Source organism: Erithacus rubecula, assembly GCF_903797595.1.
Source record: "Erithacus rubecula genome assembly, chromosome: 16".
In the NCBI taxonomy this organism is placed as follows: domain Eukaryota; kingdom Metazoa; phylum Chordata; class Aves; order Passeriformes; family Muscicapidae; genus Erithacus; species Erithacus rubecula.
The window spans coordinates 1,686,722-1,705,818 of NC_136668.1; the positions used below are offsets into that span (position 1 = coordinate 1,686,722).

General features: G+C 61.7%; 1 protein-coding gene across 5 annotated transcripts in view; it reads right to left on the minus strand.

Moving 5' to 3' along the window:
- PCDH1 (protocadherin 1) overlaps positions 1-12,610 on the minus strand; it is a gene marked incomplete at its 3' end in the record, with an annotated part of 52,150 nt that extends 39,540 nt beyond the window's left edge. For 2 of the 5 annotated variants that reach the window (XM_079319742.1, XM_079319744.1), the window contains exons 1-3: positions 11,346-11,692; positions 4,966-5,780; positions 1,266-3,458 (exon numbers count right to left, since the gene is read on the minus strand). In XM_079319742.1, the coding sequence (XP_079175868.1) occupies positions 1,266-3,458; positions 4,966-5,780; positions 11,346-11,409 (3,072 nt within the window). In that variant the 5' untranslated portion in view covers positions 11,410-11,692. Of the gene's footprint in view, positions 1-570; positions 715-745; positions 3,459-4,965; positions 5,781-11,345; positions 11,701-12,485 lie in introns of those variants that run through there. The other 3 variants (XR_013776099.1, XM_079319743.1, XM_079319745.1) reach the window with 3 other exon arrangements.
- Positions 12,611-19,097: the final 6,487 nt, after the last annotated feature.

Here is a 19,097-nt window from a genome sequence, read left to right on the forward strand (position 1 = left end):
GAGCCTCCTCAGGGGCAGCAGGGAAAATAAGGCACAACCGGTCAAAAATAGAAAACTTTATTGAAGTCAAATCCAACAGGGCAGCTGAGCTCAGCCCCACGGCAGGAGCCCAGCCTGCCGCTCACCAGGGTACAAAGAAGGGGGGCAGGGGTCTCGTGGGGCACAGGGGGTACAGCATGGGGGGGAATGGGTGGTCCTCACCCACGGGGTCCCAGGAAGAAGACAAAGCCACAGGCACTCGCTCCCCCTCTCCCTCCCTGGCTGGTTAAGGACAGAAGTGCCAAAGCAGAAACGTGGTGCAAGCTCCTAAGTGGCCAGACAGCCTGAGAAAGAGGGTCCTGCAAGCTCTACACTCAGCCCACGACCTCGTGGCTCAGCTCCAAGCTCCAGTGCACACCAGCGAGCAGCCAAGACCTGCCTCCGCCCTGCCCCGCACGCAGAGAACCCCCGGCGACACCAAGAGCAGTGACCCGACCGCAGCAGACCCCAGTGCCCCTCTCCCAGCCCCCAGCACAACCTGCCCCGTGCCACCGGGGCTGCGAGCCCTCTCCCGCAGAGCCACAGCCCCGGATTTCCCCGCGCCGGCCGTGGCAGAGGGCCCGAGCCTGGGGGAAGCCGGAGCCTGAGCCTGGGAAAAAAGCAGAGCTTTGCTCCTCCACCCAGCCCCACCTGCCCGGGCAGCCGCAGCGGGCGCAGAGCTCACTTTGAGGCGCCCTGGCGCAGGGATGGTGGCAAGTTCAGCCACACCAGCAGAGCCAGGTGAGGCCAGAGCCTTCCCAGCTGCTTCCTGGGGCAGGGCAGGGCTGGAACCCGGCCGTGGCAGGAGCAGGACCAGTCCCTCCTCCCCATGAGCCAGCCCAAGCGGAGGGAGGGATGGAAGGGTGGGCATCGCCCTCCTTGGTGCTCTTAGAGAAATCCCCAAAGGGGAGGCAGGCAGGTGGCATTCCCTGCCCAGAGCCCCACATGCAGAGCCACACGCGTGCAGCGCCCTCCGCGTCACCGTCACTCGGGCAGCACCACCAGGACCCAGCCCCGGGCGCTCTGACAAGGGCTCGGACAGTTTTTGACCTCCCCCACACCACCCCCATCCCCTCCCTGCACCACGCCCAGGCTCAGTGGCTCAGCTCCGGGGTAGTCCAACGCCAGCCCCCTGGGCCACGCATGCAGGGCTGGGGGCCAGTCCAGGCTCACTCCCACACCTCTGTCCAGATGGCTCCCCGGTGCAGCGGGGGGGCCGCTGCCGGCCTCAGGATGAGCTCTCCTACCTGCTTGTTGGTGTATTTCTGGGGGTTGGTGCGGTAGCTGTAGTCCGAGTACTGCTCGGAGCCCGTCGAGTTGTTGTCCCCGGTGCCAACAAAGGTGTTGGTGGCCGGCAGGTCCTGCACCACTTGGTGCTTCTTGGAGGCGGAGGGTGACTGAGGCTGCAGCTGGATGGAGGGCAGCGGCGAGTTGGAGCGGTAGTGGCGGCCCAGGTCCGGGCTGCCCGGAGGGTAGTTCAGGGGCAGGTGGATCCGGGGGCTGTCGCTGACGGAGTCGTTCATGAGGTTGAACTTGAGTGATTTCTGCAGCCCTGTCTCCTCCTCGTCCTCCGTGGGCTTGGGCGGCTTGGGAGACTTGCTCTTCTTCACCTTGCCCTTGCTCTTCCCGCCCTTGCTGGCCTGCTTGGGCGCGTACAGGTCCTTGGTCTCCTTCTTGCCCGCCTGGTAGCCGCTCTTGGCCTCGCGCTGCCGGCAGTAGCGCACCAGGACCACCAGCACGATGACCAGGGTGACGGCCACGATGCCGGCGATGACCCCGAAGAGGATGTTGCTGCGCTGCTTGCTGCGCTCGTACTCGGGGTCGCCGGCGATGTCGATGTCCAGCGGGGTGTCCAGGCTGTGCCCCACCAGCGTGTCCAGCAGCGTGCGGTTGGCCAGCGTCTCGTTGACGTAGAAGTGCACCAGAGCCGTGCCGTGCCGTGAGGGCTTGCCCTTGTCATTGACGCGCACCACCAGCCGGTGCAGGCCGTGGTGCTTGCGCAGGATCTCCTTCTCCAGAGTGATGTCCCCGCTCTGCGGGGAGATCTGGAAGAGCTCGAAGGGGTTTCCTCCTGTGATGCTGTAGATCAGCTCGGCGTTGATGCCTGAGTCGATGTCCTCTGCCTTGACCTTGCTCACCTGCTGGCCGGGGCTGGTGTGGGGCAGGATGTGCTTGTAGGTGGCGTTGGAAGGGGAAGTGATGAAGGGGGCATTGTCATTCTCATCCAAGACGTTGATGGTCACCCCCACATAGGCAGACCTGGGGGGATCTCCACCATCCACCGCCTTGAGTCGGAAGGTGTAGGTGCTCTGCTGCTCCCGGTCGAAAGAGATGCTGGAGAGGATGGTGCCAGTGCCATTTTGGATGACAAAATCCCCGTTGTCTTGCTCCACCGACAGCTGGATCCGGGCATTTTCTCCTTTGTCAGCATCAATGACCGTCACCATGCCCACGGGGCTGAGGGGCGGCATGTTCTCCATCACTGAGAAGTTGTAGCCGCTCAGCATGAACTTGGGATCATTGTCATTCCTGTCCATGACATTGATGGCCACAGATGCCGTGCCCTGCTTGCTGGGGCTGCCCTTATCTTCCGCCACCACCAAAAACTCGTAGCGTTCCCGCTGCTCTCGGTCCAGCATGGCCTTCACCCGGATCTCCCCGGAGTCGGGGTCAATGGTGAAGGAGCCCTTGGAGGAGGGGTCTGTCACCAGGGAATAAACCAGCTTGGCGTTGGAGCCGCTGTCAGCGTCAGTGGCACTCACCTCCATGACCAGCTCATCGGGCTCGTTGTTCTCAGGGAAGGCCACCTCAGTGAAGCTCTGGCTGAAGACAGGGGCGTTGTCATTGACGTCCATCACCTGCACTTTCAAGGAGTTGGTGCTGGAGAGGGGCGGGTTGCCCGAGTCCACGGCCACGATCTCTATCGTGTACTCCTTCACCGACTCGTAGTCCAGCGGCGTGGTGGTCTGCAGGAAGTATTTCTTCTTGCTGTCGCTCCCCGTCTCACTGGCCTGGCGCAGCTGGAATGGGACGTCACCGGCCACCACGCAGGTCACCACGGCGTTTTCACCCTCATCTCGGTCGGACACCTGCACCAGAGCCACTGCTGTCTCTACTGGCACGTCCTCCGAGATGTTGGCCATGCCATCCTGGTGGGTGACCAGCCCTATGCCGCGGATCTCTATGGAGGGCGCGTTGTCGTTCATGTCCTTGATGGTGACCACCACCTGCGTGCGGGCGCTCTTGGGGTTGGCGCCCTTGTCCTTGGCCATGACGGAGAACTTGAGGGTGCCGATGTCCTCGCGGTCGATGGGGCCCTGCACGGTGATGAGCCCCGTGGCGCGGTCCAGGCGCAGCAGCCGCCGCACCATGTCCGAGGCCTGGTGGAAGGAGTAGTCGATCTCGGCGTTGGCGCCCTGGTCCGAATCGTTGGCTTTCACCTGGGGGACAGAGGGACAATCAGTGAGCAGGACGAGGGCACGGCAGAGCGAGTCCCTCCGCAAACCAGGACAGCCGGGGGCGAAAAACCAGGATTTCCTCTTCTGGGGCCAAGGACTGTGGGGCAAAGAGCCTGGGACCGGCAGAGCAGCTGGGAGCCGCCCTCAGGCATGGAGGCTTCGCCTCACTTTTCCGGAGAAACCGGCTGGGCCGGTTGGCTGCGCTCCCCTCCCGGCCGGCTCCGGCACGCAGGGAATCCTCCGGAGCCATGGAACCGTGCCGCTGAGACCCAGCCAGCAGCAGGGAGGGACAGCTCCAGCTGTGCCCCGAGGAGGGGCTGGAGCAGCTGCCTGGCTCAGGTGAGGGCGAGGAGGGAGGCAACGATGTGCGGAGCTGCGGCAGCTGCGCCGCGGCATCCGGGGATGCAGCCAAGCAGGGGCTGGGGCTGCCTGAGCCCTGCACAGCACCATCCCTCCGCACCCACCCGCCCGCCAGGAGCCCTGCATCCCCATAAACCTGCCTCTACGCCTATTATTTGCTTTCTAAAGAAGATGAGGTTTGTCTAACATTTGCCTCCCTAATCGGCTCTCTGAGCAGCCTCTTCTCTGCACCATTTGCTGCTCCGCCGTTATCTTGCTCAGCAGATTTGGATGGAGAACGAAAGTTGTTAAATGTAAATTCCACCTTTTACCTCCACTCACAAAACAGGCGGAAGTCATTTTCCCCCTGAAAGATAAAAGCTGAGCAATGGCAGCAGCGGCATCTCAGCCCATTCTCCTCCCGGCCATGCAGCTCCCTTATCTGCTTCCAACTCCCATTCTCTTAACAGTGAAAAATGAATTCTTAAAAAATTCACATCAGAATTAGCAGGCAGATGAGAGCTGGCCGCGCTCCGCTTATTAAGATGGCAGCTGCAGATAAACAGATGTCAACTACTATCATCTCAATGCCCCCTCCAAGCCAAATCCACCAAGATCCAGCCCCCTGGGCTCTCTGGGCCAGTTTGCAGCGCTGCCCGAGATGAGGCAGAGCCCCCGCTCGCTGCAGACAGCAGGGCACCTCCAGAGCCATGGCCAGCCCTGCACACAGGCAGCAGGGATGCTCCCTGTCCAACCTCCCAAGTTTCCATGGAGCAGCCAAGGGAATGCAACTCATGAAAGGCTCTGTGTCTTGTCTGCGGGCAGCACTGCAACCGCGCTGGCCCCAAGCCAGGCTCCCGGTGGCCCTCGGGTCCCAGCCCTCCCAGTAACCCAGAACCCCGCTCCCCACAGCCCTGCTGCTGCCCCTCAGCCAGTCCTGCAGCCCCACCCTGGCTGTGCCTTCCTGCGCATCCTCTCCAGCCTTGCTCAAGCAGAAGTGACATCCCAGGGACCTGCTTGCCAGCCCCGGGTAACACTGCGGGCTCCTGCATCCAACCCTCCCTCCTCCCTGGAGAAACCACAGCTCTTGGGCTGTCCCCGCAGCCAGACAGGAGGGGAAACGGTGCAGAGTAGTGTCCCCCGCACTCACCTGGAGGACAGAGTGCCCCACAGGGCTGTTTTCAGAGAGCTCTGCCTCGTAGAGGGCCTTCTCGAACTTGGGTGCGTTGTCATTCATGTCCAGGATGGTGATGCGGAGCAGGGCACTGCTGGCCCGCGGGGGGTTCCCCCCATCCTGCACCTTGATGGTCAGATCGTAGGAGTCCCACTGCTCCCGGTCCAGGTTGCCCATGACAATCAGCTGAGGCTGCTTCTCATCCTGGTCCTCGGCCACCTGCAGCCCAAAGAGCTCCTGCGCCTCCGGACCTGCCATCAGCTCGTAGGAGGCAACACCGTTAGGGCCCGAGTCCCGGTCCATGGCCAGGGGGATGGGGAAGAGCGTCCCGATGTTGGTGTTTTCAGGGATGGAGAGGGTGAGCACGGGCGAGGCGAAGTTGGGGGTGTTGTCGTTGATATCGAGCACCTCGATCTGCCCCTCGAGCAGGCGCGGGCTGCTGTTGGCATTCAGGTTGGTGATGGACACCTCGAACTCCAGGTAGCAGGGGTCCCCGGGCAGGAGCTGCTGGCACTCCCGCAGGCTCTCCCGGTCGATGGAGGTCTCTGTGGTATAGATGTCCCCAGTCTTGCCGTCCACACGGAGGTATGGGGCCCCCACCTCCAGCTTGTAGAGGTGCCCCATGTCCGGCAAGCCGTAGTCAGAGGCCAGGCTCCCTATGAGGCTGTTGGGGGGCTGCTCCTCCTGCACTTTGTAGATCGCACGTGTCCCCGAGGCCAGGGCAGGGAGCTGGCAGAGGAGCCACAGGCCCAGGCAGGACGCCAGCGGGTTCATCTTGCGCTGCTGGGGAGCTGGAGGAGACACAGACACCAGAGGTTAGGGACCAGCCCACTTCCCTGGCTTATCCCACCGGGACTGCACACGGTCCTGGCACGGCTCCCAGGGGAAGGGGCTGCTGGGGCTGGCTCCTGGCAGCCTCCAGTGCCCTGGAGAATCTGTCCCAGCTCGCAGAGTTCCTGCAACGCCCTGCCGGAGTGAGTAACCCTGTCATTGAAACCTCAGCCTTGCCACTTGCAGGAAGCCACTCCTGCCACTGTCCACCCTCTTCGTCACCACACCAACTGTAATTAGACCCAACGAGGCACACTAACAGGGTGGACTGAAGGCAGCCTGCTGCCAGCAACCCGATGGGAGCTAGCCAGACTGTGAGACAGCTCCTCACCACCCAAACACAGGAGCATTGTGTGCCACCAGTGCAGGGGCACTGCCTGCCACGCACAGCAGGGACACACGGGCACTGCACACAGCTGCCAGCACTGCAGAAACGGGAGCACCAAATGGGGAGCCCTGCTGCCTCTGTGGGGTCCAGCACTGCAGGGATGTGGGGCTGACACCCATCTGCCACTGGAGGGACATGGGACATTGAGGGAACACAAGGCTGACACCCACCCAGGGACACAGGGCACTGCAGGGATGCAAGGCTGCCGCTCATGCAGGGATGGAGGGCCATGGATTGCTGCAGGGATGCAGGGCTGCCATGCACCCAGCACTGCAGGGACACTGCCAGCAGACATCCATCCAATCCATCACTGCCTGCACTGCAGGAACAGCAGCAGCCATCAGTCTGGGGACACTGCAGTGCTGCCCATCCAGCACTGCAGGGCACTGTAGGGCCACGGGGCACTGTGGAGATGCAGGGCTGCCACCCCTCCAGCACTGCAGGGCACTGCTGTGGCAGGGACAGAGCAGCGCTGCCCTTGCTGCACTGGCAGCACAGTGGCACTGCCAGCCTCGCACTGCAAGGTGCAGAGGCACCACCCACCCGGCACTGCAGGGATGCACGGCCCTGAGCACCATCCCTGCCGCGCTGCCTGTGCAGCACTGCCACCCCCGCTGTCCCTGGCGGCCAGAGGGACACGGGCTCCCTGCCCAGGCTGCTCTGCAGCGCAGGAACCCCCGGGCAGCCCCCAGCAGTGCCCAGCCCTGGCGCACTGCAACGGCAGCGCAGCACCCCCCTCGCTGCACAGTCACTAGGCAACCCCACACCCTGCGCCTGCAGCTCCTGTTCCCTTCCTCACTGCAGACACACTGTTCCTTCCCATCCCTCCCACTCCAGTCTGGGACATGGCACGCACTGGGCGCCCACCCCGTGCCGGTGCCCACCCCGCTGCTGCAGCGGCGCTGCCCCCCTGCATTGCAGAGACACCCCTGCATTGCTGCACCCCTGCACCGCTGCCCCCACCACTGGCACTGCCCAGGCTGTGCCAGGCACACCACCAGCCCCACAGACTGTCCCCTCCTGTGCCAAGCCACATGCCCTGCCACCAAGCCCCTGTTTGGTGCTGCGCTTGGCCACCAGCTTTCCCGTTCCCTGGTTTCCGTTCTGGGAACACATTTTCCTCCTCCAGGGTCCAGGATCACCCACACAGCTTCTGCTGAGCCGTGAGCATAAAGGGGTTCAGCACAGCTCACTGGAACCCAAAAACCCAGGGATTGGGTGCCCCAAAACTAACAGCCACAAACATCTGCCAAGGCCCCAGAACATCACCCTGCTCTCACCGCTCCTGTCGCTCACTCTCTCCCTATTCTGCACCCAGGAATAAGCAAATGCTCCACGGGCATGCGCTCCATGACTGTGGTGCCACAGAGCAAGTGCTCAGTTCCTGGTTAGCCTGGCATGGCATGGGCCATCAGCAAGTGGAACACCCTGCACTGTCCTTCTTGGTACTTCCTACAAGTTCCCAGTGCCTCCACCCCTCTGCTTCCCCATGGACATGGGGACATGGAAGAGATGAGCTCTATCTCCGCAGTGAAAACACATCTCCATGCCTGGAGAACAGACTGTGGCCCTGAAGCCAAGCTTGCCTCTGCCCCCTTGTCCTGCCACTTTATGTGCAGAGCAGAGCCATTCCCAGCTGGCTGAGGCCGTGCAGAACTGCCCACACCAGTGCTGGGATGTGTGACTCCAGGAGGAAGGGATGAGGAGAGCAAGATCTCTTTAATCCATGGACCAGGCTGAGGATGGAGGAGGCTGGGAAGGTCTGTGCATCACACATGCAGTGTGTGCACACACATGTGTCTGTGTGTGTGTGTGTGTGTCCGTGCCCTGTGAGCATTCCAGATGTGTGCACCTGCCCGGAGCACGGCTGTGTGTCTGTAGGTAAAGGCACACACATCACACCTGTGCCCTAGCAGGGTGTCCAGGTGTGTCACACGGGGCAAGGAGCACATCCCTGCCCGCTCCAGGCCCGTGCCCAGGTGTGAGCTGGCGCTCCTGCACGTTTGTGCGCCCCACACAGCGCGTGTGCGCGTGGCACTGCCGCCTGTGCGTGTGTGTGATGTCACCCGTGCGGGGGCACTGCCACCTGGGTCACACTCGTGTCTGTCACACCCCCACACCAGACCCCCCACATCCTCCCCACGGGGTGAACCCCCCCTGAGCTCCATCAGCCCCGCGCTCCTGCTGGGGATGGCTGTGAGTGAGGACAGGGAGGACGGGCGGCTCCAGCTGTTGGGAAAGGGCTCCAGAGGATGCCCGGGCTGGGAGAGGCACCGTGCCTGCCGCTGGGCTGTTTGCACTGGGCTGTTTGCACTGGGCTGGGCCCTGGCTGCTGTGACGTAGCCACATCCTGACTAAGCCTATGCGAGGTGAAAGATCGCAGGGAAAGAAAGGGGAAAGTCTCAAGGCAGTGCTGATGCCTCACATGGCTGAGGGAGCTGGGAGGGAGGGCCCAGCGGCTGGAAATGCCAGGAGCCCTGTGCCAGCCTGGAGGAGGAAGTGTGTCACCCAGAGGTGCCCAGCACCCAGGGCTCCTGCTCCAGAAACACGGCTGGAGTCTGAACCCAAGCCCCATTCCTGCAGGTGAAGGAAGGAACCCTGCAGAGCAGAGAGGTGGAAGGAGAAGATGGGCTGGGAGCCTGAGGGGCAGTGCTGGAAGGCACGAGGGGCCCAGGGCTGGACAGGAAAAGCAATCGGCAGGGTCAGAAGTCCTGCTCGGCACCCAGGGGTGCGAATGACACAGCGCAGACGTGAGAGCCCAAAGCTGGGCGTGAGGATGAGGAGGAGGAGGAGGAGGAAGCCTCCACAAGCACGTCTGTGCAGGAGACTCAGGCTTCCCAGGGGCCAGTCCAAGGCACCAGGCTATTTTCCCATGGGATCTAAGGACCATCCCACACTTTCTTCTCTGGTGCCAGGCACCTTTTTCCAACCTGCTGGCAAAGCACAGAACACTTAAAAATAAAAACCCCTCCCAAAACAACTATTCCTCCGCACACACAATTCTCCCTACGGGGAGAGTGTGAGAGAGACTGAACCACATGAGAGAGGCGTTAGTCACGCTGCTTAATGCATGACTGGGAAGCTCTCGGAGGACAGTGGCATGCAAAATCCGACAGAATTCAGCCATCCCCACCAAAAAAAAACAAGCCTTAATGAGAGAGAGGCTATAAAGCGCCGCGAATTTAAGCAACTGCTCGAACAAGCCTGTGCTCCCTGTGATTCCCACAGCCTCCTGGCCCCGTTCCACGGGAGGCAGCACCGCTTTGGGAATGGGCACCGAAGTCCAGCCTCTCCTTGCTCCCAGCGGCTGATTGCGTGGCTCGGAGCCACGGCTTGCAAGTCAGTCCAAAGCCTGCACTGAGCACACAAGTGCTAATTCCCCCCTGCGCTCCCCCCAGCCCTGCTCCGACACCCCAGCAAGCAGCAAACAGCTCATCCCAGCTCCGCGCGGAGATCGGGGATTTGTCAGCCGAGAGAACGGCCGCCGATGGTCAGTCCTGCGCCGGAGGCACGGATGGGCTGAATCCTGGGTATTCCGTGGCACGTCCCAGGATTCGCTCCAGCCCCGGCTGCCACTGCGGCTGCTCGGCGTCTCTGCAGGCTGGGCCCGAGCGCCCGGAGCCAGAGCACCCCGCGAGGAGGAACCCCACTGGCCTGGCAACAGCGGCACTCCAAAATCATCCCCGAGGAGCTGGGCAGTGATGAAAAGCCGGCAAAGCCCAGGGCCCTCCCTCCTCTCGCTGCCTTCTCCACATCCCTCCCAACTCTGGCATCCAGCGAGACAGAGACCTGTCAGAGCCTCCCTGGAGTGGCACCCCCATCCTCCCCGCCGCGGGTCCCCCACAGCCACTCCGGGTTCCTGTCCCCTCCCGCCACCATCCCACCCTCCAGCCCGGCTGGGGAGGGACCCTGGGGGGAGACAAAAGTGTCGCGGGCCTGAAACACCCCGGCAGGGCCACTGGGAGCTGGGCACAGCGGGAGCGGCTGCTCGGGGGATGCAGCCGGGAGGGTTGGGGGTCCTTGGAGAAAGGGACAGGGTCCCCCCCGGCCTCGCAGCGCGCCGGGGAATGATGGGGAGGATGGTCTGCAGAGGCTGGCAGGGAGGATGGAGGCCGGGCTCCGCCGCCGCCCGCCGCGGCCGAGGCTCCCCGGTCCCCGCGGCGCTGCCCTGGCTGAGGCTCCGGCTGGCGCCGGCTCCGGCTGCGGGCACGGAGGGGAGCGGAGCCCCGCTCCCCCAGGCGGCTCCGGCAGCACAGAGACACGCACGGAGACACGCACACACACACGGACACACGCACGCTGACACCCGTGAAAAAAAACACGGGAGCCCCTCTGCCGGCACCGGCTTCGGGCTCACTCGCGTACCGGGAATCACGGATCGTCCGCGGCGCAGGCACGCACAGCCCTGGACACACTCGGAGCCGGATGACACACGCGGAGCCGGCTGACACACGCGGAGCCGGCTGACACACGCGGAACCCGCGGACACATTCAGAGCCGGCTGACACACTCACCGCACGCACACTCCGTCACACACACACACCTCTCCGCACACAGACAGACACTCGCACCCCACTCGCACGCACCCCACTCGGACACCCCGCCAGCCCCTCTGGTGCCGCCGCTCCGGCTCCCGGCTCACCCACAGCCCCGCTCCCAGCCGGCTCCCGGCTCACCCGCAACTTCTGCGGCTCCGACGCAGCCGCGCACCCCGCGGGCGCACACACCCAGGGCTGGACGAGGGACACGCACTCGGAGCCACCCCCACTCGGAAAAACAATCACCCCGAAACACGCGCGCACCCCCCGCCACAGCCGCCTTCCCGCACCCACCGACCGCGCTGTGCGGGGCTGGCCGCGCTCCGCTTCTCTCCGCGCCGCACAACAAGTGGCAGTGCCAGGCGGGACCGGGGAGAAGCGGGAGCCGCCCCGCTGGCCGCGGAGCCCCGTACAGCGCGGCGCGGAGGGGAGCGGAGGGATGCGGGATGCTCGGGAGCGGGATGCTCGCCAGCGCCGCTCCCACCGCCGCCCGGCCCCGCGCTCCCGCACAGCGCCGAGCTCCGGCGCGGGGCATCCCGCACCCCCCCGCGGCTCTATCTGGCTGCGGGCGGGGGTCCCGGCCCCGCCGCAGCTCTTACTTGGATGGTGCCGGCGCTGCGCTCCGTGTCGAGCCCCTGCGCGCTGGTCCCGCGGTGTCTCCATCGCCTCCTTGCCGCCGGGACCGGGCACCCCCCACCCCCCCGGCTCCTCTCGAGCGTTATCCACGGATGAAAACCAAGTGGGGAAAAAAAATTAAAAAAAAAAAAAAAAAAAAAAAGGAAAAAAAAAGAAAAAAAGGGGGACGGGGGGCAAAAAATATATAAATGTCCCGTGGGAACCGCCCCCTCCCCGGGCCGGGGCTGCGGCTCCTTCGGCGGAGCGGCGGCTCAGGCTGGAGGCAGCCCCGGTGGGCAGTTCGGTCCGTGCCCGCCTCCGTCCCTCGGTGTGTGTGAGGATGTGCAGGGGAAGCGCAGCGCAGGCACGGCCCCTTCCCCCCACCCCCCCGCCCGCTGCTGCCTCCGCCTCTCGCCGCCACCACCACGGGGAGGTGGAGCTCCGGCTCCTTATCAGATCCCGAGCCCGGCCGGGCTGCCGGGACCAGCGGGCAGAGCCGCCCGGTTCGGGCTGCCGGCACCGCGCCCAGCGCTGTGCCAGTACAGAACGGGGGTCCCCGCGGATCCCCTCGCTCTGGGACCCCTCCGCTCCGCGCCCGCACACGTGCGGCTCGGCTCTCATTTTCACTCCCCTCTCGGTGCTCTTAATGATTAATTCGCTCATTTATTCTTCCAGCCGGCGATTTACAGCATCACAACCCCTCTGCACAGGGCCAGCTCGACCGGGAGGGTCCCTCTGCGGGACCGAGCCCACCCTTCCGCGGCCCCCCAGCCCAGCAAGGCTGCGGGCAGCCTGCAGAGCTCCTCTTTGGCTGCGGCGGTGGGGCTGGAGCGGCCGTGCCCTGCCGTCACACCTGGGTGAATCACGGCTTTATTTATTGCGGGGTGTCGGGGAGCAGCAGGCACGGGCTCCCGAAAGCAGCCGCGAGCTCCCGGCGCCCTTGTGATGCTTTCACAAGCTGCTCTCCCTCACCCCGGCGCCTCGGCAAAGTCCCCGAGCTGTGGGGACAGCCCTGCCCCCTCCGCCGCCTCCGCGCTCCCTGCCAGGGCTGGAGCCGCAGCCCGACCCTGCCGAAACCCTCGGCACCCTGCGAGGGTCGCGCAGCCCGTGGCGCTGCCCCTCACCCGCGCTCCGGGCCGGCTGCAGCGCGGATTTCTCGCCAGGATGCTGGAAAGTCCTTCCCGCTCCGCCGCAGCGAGGATGGGAGCGCGTCTCCCCGCTGAGCTACGCCAACCTGTTGCGCAGCGCCCTTCGCTGCACACATGCTCAGCTCGGCTGCATGACTGCACCATCTAGAGGCTGCGCCTGCCTGCTCGGAGCAGCCCGGCTCCATCTCACTCCCTAAATCAGCCCGTTTTCCCCTCCAAATTGCCGAGCTTTTCTCCCAAATCTCCCCTCTTTTCCCCGGCACCAAGCGGGTTCAGCCCCGTGGCGGGGCTGCGTCCCGCTAGGCAGGAAAAGGGGGCTGGAGAGTCATCGCTCAGGACGGAGAGCCCGGCTCTCCTCCCAGACTTTCTGCTCCTGCAGAGATGTCGTCTCCTCCGCGTCCGTGCGCGGGTTTTTTTTCTGAATGTCAATTCACATGAAGCCAATTTAGCAGAAGATGTGAAGTGAGAAGGCAGGGAAGGTCAGAGCCCACCTTTGGGGCAGGGAGAGGAGCTGTGGGGTTTGTCAGGCTGTGCCCTGCTGATCCAGAGTGAGCTGGGCAGGGAGAGGGAGCAAAATTCTGAGGAGATGAGGGGAGGTTTGATGGATCAGTAACTGGCAGCCCTCCTCGGAGGGACAGAGAGCTGGAGCAAAGGGAGAAACAGAGTGAGTGACCCCGTGGATCCGAGGCTGCAAGTGGAGCAGGAACAGCAAACTTTAGCGATTGCTGGGGACCAAAGGTTTGCATTTCACAAGAGTCACGGGGCAGTCGATCAACAGCAGCACGGGAAGTGCTGGGGAGCTGGGCACGTGCATGGATCTCTGATTTGTGGGACACTGGTGACTGTCACCTCAGCCTCTGCTCACACACGTTTCTGAGGGACAGGTCCAGGCCCTAGGATTGTAGGGGAGAAGTGCCCTGGCATCGGGAACCAGCTCTGTGCAGCCCAGAGGAGCTGAGGGGGCACCATGTCCAGGCCACTGCTGGCCTGGTATCCCAGGGCTGCCTCATCCATCTCTGCCTTCCTCCCCCACCCCACTGCCTCTGAAAGCTCCTCCCAGAGTGCTCCTAGCTCTCTGACAATACAGGAAACTTTGCCATTCCTTGTACTTCCTTCTCCTGGGCGTAGAATCCCAGAATGGTTTGGGTTGGAAAGGACCTCAAAACCATCTCATTCCACCCTTACCTGGCAGGGACACCTTGCACTATCCCAGGTGCTCCAAGCCCTGTCCAACCTTGCCCTGAACACTTCAGGCATGGAGCTTCTCCGGGCAACCTGTGCCTCACCACCCTCACAGGGAAGAAAGAATTCCATCCTAATATGCACCAGCTCCAGATGAGTCACCCATCCTCACCTTGTCTTCACCGTTCCCGGAAAACAGAGCCAGTCTGAGCAGCAAGAAAGCCTCAGGCTGCAGCTCTGTCTGCAGAGTTGTTCCCTGAGCCCCGGCAGGGCTGGCAGTGCCCCCGCCCCCGGAGCTGCTGCTGGAGGCTCTGCCTTGCCCGAGCCGGGCTGCTCCAGGTACCCCGTGCTGGGCTGTGCTGGCATCACACAGAGGCAGCAGCTTCCTGGTGCCAGTGGGGCCTTGTCAGAAGAACAAAGCCTGCGAGGGAAGAGCATGCAGCTAAATCTCTGGGAAAGCAAGAAGAAAGGGAAACACGGCGAGCAAATGAACCTTACAAGAGAATAAATACCCCCTCCCCGACGCACACACGCAGCAACCTGGCTGCCGTCTGCTGCAAGGAGTTCAAAGGCTCCTCTGTTCTCTCTCATCAGCTCTGGGCTCTGCAGGAGAAGCAGCAGCTCGGGTTTGGGCAGCAAATGCTAATAACACAGATGTTCTGACAATCCGCTTGTTTCTACAATTAAAAACAAAAAGATCCTCAAAACCCAAATGCGAGGAAATGAGCACATTAAAGAACTTCTCCTCCGCTCGCCTCCTGCGTCACCGAGGGCTGCAGGTTTGCGGGGGAAGGAGCTGGGTGGGTGCAGCCCGGATGGGATGGGATGGGATGGGATGGGATGGGATGGGATGGGATGGGATGGGATGGGATGGGATGGGATGGGATGGGATGGGATGGGAGCAGCATCCCTCAGACCACAGTGAGGCTCCGGCTGTGGGATGCAGGCAGGAGCCCCAGCTGGGATCCACGGAGCGGCCGCGGGGCTCGGGTGTTCGCAGCCCGCCTTGCCTGTGGGATGCTCGCTGCCAAATTATTGGGAGATTGTTTTTATTACTGTTTTAACTCTTTTTTTAACCTTGTTTTTCTCTTGGCTGCTCTTTCACTCACTCATTAATTTTGGTATTTTTCTCACGGTATATAACCCCTGTCACGGCTGCCATGGCAACAGGAGGGAATGTGCTCAGCGCTAAAATATCCTCTCAAAAATAACAAAAATAAGACAACAGAGGCAGCTTCTGTGGGCTGCTGCAAATGCAGATCTGGCCTGGCTTTGTAGTGACGGAGGATGAAAGATCCTGCAAGCTGGGGAAACCCCTGAGCCCTGGTCCTCCCACAGCTTGGCCCACCCCACATCCCAGGGTACAAGGGCTGGGAGCTCCCACTGGGATGGACACTGGGGCTGAGCATCTCCAGCCTCCTCATCCTCAGCCCTGAAAGCTCTTCCTATCCTCAGGAACCTTTCCTCAAGGATCACTGTCTCTTGACCCTCAGTCCCACACGGTTTCCACCATTGTCATGGTGGGAGCTACTCCCAGGACAGACACTGGGTCTGAGCATCTCCAAGCTCCTCGTTTACCCTAGAAAGCTCTTCCTCATCCTCAGGGACCTTACCTCAGCAACCTTTCCTCAGTGATCACTGTTCCCTGTCCCTCCAGGTCACATGGACTCCACCATTGCCACACTGGAAGCTCCTCCTGGGATGGACACTGGGGCTGAGCATCTCCAATCTCCTCATCCAACCCTGAAAGCTCTTCCTCATCGTCAGGGACCATGTCCCTTGTCCCTCAAGGCCACATCAGGTCCATCATTGTTCCAGGACAGACACTGATGCTCAGCATCCCAGAAAGCTCCTCCTCTTCCTCAGGGAGCACCATTCCCCAGATAATGAGGAGGAAAGGTGGGTCTAGGCTTGGAGAAGGGGGTGAGGGCATTGCTCAGGGGGGGTTGCTGGTGTCCCGTGGGTTTCCATCCACACCTGGATCCCTGGGACAAGCCCCACCTGGTGATGTGACATCCCCAGACTCGTGAGAGTTGGTGGCAGGGCCAGCAGGGTTGTCACCCAGACCTGCTGTCTCTGTGTGACAGCTTCACCAGGCTGGGGGAGAGAGGCACTTGTGTTGATAGAGCACACTCGGATCTCTCCGAGGCATTTGACTTCCTTCCACCTGACGTTTTGATTAAAACTTGCATTAGAAGGAATTAACAGGGCACAGATGAGATGGATTCAAACTGCTTCCCTGGCAGATCTCCGAGGGGGCTGCTAATGGGGAGAGAGCAGAAAGGAACATTATTCCCACCTCCCTCCCCCGGGGCCCCGCGCTTCGTCCGCTGCTATGAAACATTTTTATCAATGATGGAGATGAAGAGATGAAATCTGTGCTGGGAAAGCTGGAAAATGACACCCAGAGCGATGAGACAGAAAGGGAAGAGGATGTTTTCACCTGGTTCAATGGTCAGGGGGTGTTGGACTGCAAGTATTTGGAATATTTCCTGGACTGAAGTTTGGATTTGAAGCCCTCGGGCTGGATCTTGGAAAGCAGGATCTTGGACATGCCCATACAAGCTGGGGAGAGGAATCCTGGCTTTTAACCAGAAACCAAGGGAGCTTTAAGTTTAAACCCTCCCAGGAATATCTGCCTGGTCCAGTGATGCAGATTTGTCTGTGAAAGAGTAATTAGGGATCATTGTGTACCGATGTGTGGGGGCTGAAAATCAGTGAATAGCGCCCTGCTGGAGCTCTTTGTCTGGCACCCACAGTCAGGGATGTCAGGGGAACACCAGGAGGGTTGTGAGGAGCACCACAGACACAACCACAGGCTGGAAAAGCCGGGCCTGGGGGTGTGATGCTGCTAAAACTCTGCTATCAGGTGATCTGAGCACCTGGCCTGTGTCCTCCCACATGGAAAACAGAGTGGGGAACCCTTAAATCCCACAGTGAGGAGTAACAAGAGCAGGGCTGGAGCTGGAGAGAGGCAGATTCAGCCTTGGATTGCAATCCAGCAGCCAAGTGGTGGAAGCATTTGAAGGCTGGAGAGGCTTTTCTCGGGGAGATGACAGGCTCACAGCACTGCTGCAGCTTTTGTCACCAGATTAGATCTCACTTTAAAAAAGAAACCATTTAATCCTAGGAGCAGCTCTGAGGCTGAGGTGAGGACGGGCTGGGGTGAGTGACCTCCCTGGTCCCATCCTCCACCTCATCCCTTCCCTCACAGCACCGGGAACAGAATGTCTGCAGTGCCCTGCAATTATTCAAGCACTGATTAATCAATCCCCTGCTCCAGGGTTCAGAAGGTTTCTCCAATCCCCACCCATCCTCTGCGGCAGCAGAGATCTCCTCAAGAAGAAGCAGCAGGGCCCCAAAATGAGACCCTGGTGGCTGATTGAGCTTTGGTGCTCAGTTCTTGTGCTGATCCTGGAATTCAGACTGGAGAGGAGCTCCCCTGGCACTCCAGGCTGTTGGAAACCCGTGGGATGCTCCAGCAGCTTCCCCAGCTTGGGAGCCACCCCCAAGGGGCAGCTCCTGCTATTCCCAGCACCATGCCCATGGTCTGGGCTCCCTCCCAAACCCTGCACTCTATTCCCAAAATATTCACATTCCTGCTCCTGGGTATAAGGAAGGAGTGAACAGGGTGTGGGGTCACAGAGTCATGGAATCACAGCAAGGTTTGGGTTGGAAGGGGCCTTAAAACTCATCTCAATCCAAAATCGGTATGTCACCCACTAAATCGGATCATTCAGGACCCCTGACCCCTCGGCTGTCCCCAGCCCGGGCTGCCCATGACCGCCAGGAGCAGGTTTGGGAACAGGCACCCTGTCAGGACTCTGGTGGCTCCTGCCTGGCCTGCCGAGGGTCTGGCAGAGCTGGGGGAGCCCGGGGAGCAGCAGGAAGGGGGAAGCTCTCAGGAAATGCAGCCCTGCAAGGAATGAGCCGAGTTTCTCACGGCGCTGCCGCTCGCTGAGCTGGCCTCTCCTCCTCCGGGGATCTGCTATTCATTCCTCCTCCGAAGGAGAATTACACCCATTTCCTGCCTTTGTTAGGGTCCAACGGTCTCCTGCCTGCAATCCCACCTCCAGCTGCTGCTGCGAGATGCTCCAGCCCTGGAGACAAGCAGGCAGGCACCGGGGAAGGGAGGTTTCCACATCCTGCCCTCAGGAGCTGTGGGGAGCCGTGACCTCCCTCCAGAAGAGCAGGAGGAGACTCGGGGAGAGCAGAGCAGACCTGCCCTGCCCGTGACTGGCACGGGGATGGGACACGCAGAAACCTCTGCTCAGGCTGCCACTTGCCCCTGAAGCCTGGGCTGGGCAGGAGAGGAGCTTGAGAAAGGGAGAGGCTCATCCCTCATCCCTGGCAAGTTCTGTGGGGTTCAGCACAGACGGGGACCGTGGGTGACAACAGCGGGTCAGGGGCTGTGCTGGGGACAGCCAGGAGAGCTCAGGGTGAGCGTGGGTTTGGCAGGAGGTGGCAGGAACAGGCAGACTGAGGGCAGGGTCCTTTTGCCACTCCCTAACCCTTATACAGTGACATTTGGAGGTTCCACCGAGATCTACACATGGGGACAGCAGGGGAGAGGGGACAGGGAGCCAAGGTGCCACAAGCACCAGCAGGGCAGGAACAGATCCCTGTGGGCATTGCTGGCACAGGGATGGGGAGGGCAGGGAATGGCTCTGGAATGGTCATTGTCCCATGGAGCTGGCTGGGAATGGCTCTGGGATGGTCACTGTCCCTCTGGAGCTGGCACTGGGAATGGCTCTGGGATGGTCACTGTCCCATGGAGCTGGCACTGGGATGGGGAGAGCAGGGAATGGCTCTGGGATGGTCACTGTCCCTCTGGAGGTGGCACGTGGCAGGGGCCAGCGAGGGGCTGGGCTGGGAAGTGGTGGCAGCAGCCACAGACCTGAGTGACCCTTGCTGTGTTTGCTCCCAGGGGGTGATGCTGCCCCTTTATCTCCCCTCTGTGTTTGCTCTGCAATATCCTGGAGCCAGCACTTCTCAGGGCAAAATGCAGAGTGAGGGTTGAAGGGAAATGCAGGGCTAAACAAGTGGCAGACAAACTGGGATCCATGAGAAAGGCCAGCCAAGATCAGATACAGCACATCCTGAGGGAGAGAATGAGCTTTATGGGATGACTGCAGGTCTGGAGTGGGGTATCCTGGTGGGTTGGGGCACAGTGTCAGTGCTGAGCCTGGGATGCAGTGGGTGGAATATTGAGGATGAGACATCACTCCCAGCTGTGCCCAGGTACCAGGATGATGGCACAGAGCTCACAGCTCTCCATGGAGGGACAAAGTCCAGAACAGAAGCTGTGCCACACACCCCAGTGTGCCCTGCCCAGAGCAGGAAGGCTGTGGAAGCAGGGAAGGGTGGCAGGGCTGAGCAGGAAGGGATCCTGAGGAAGTGGGAGCA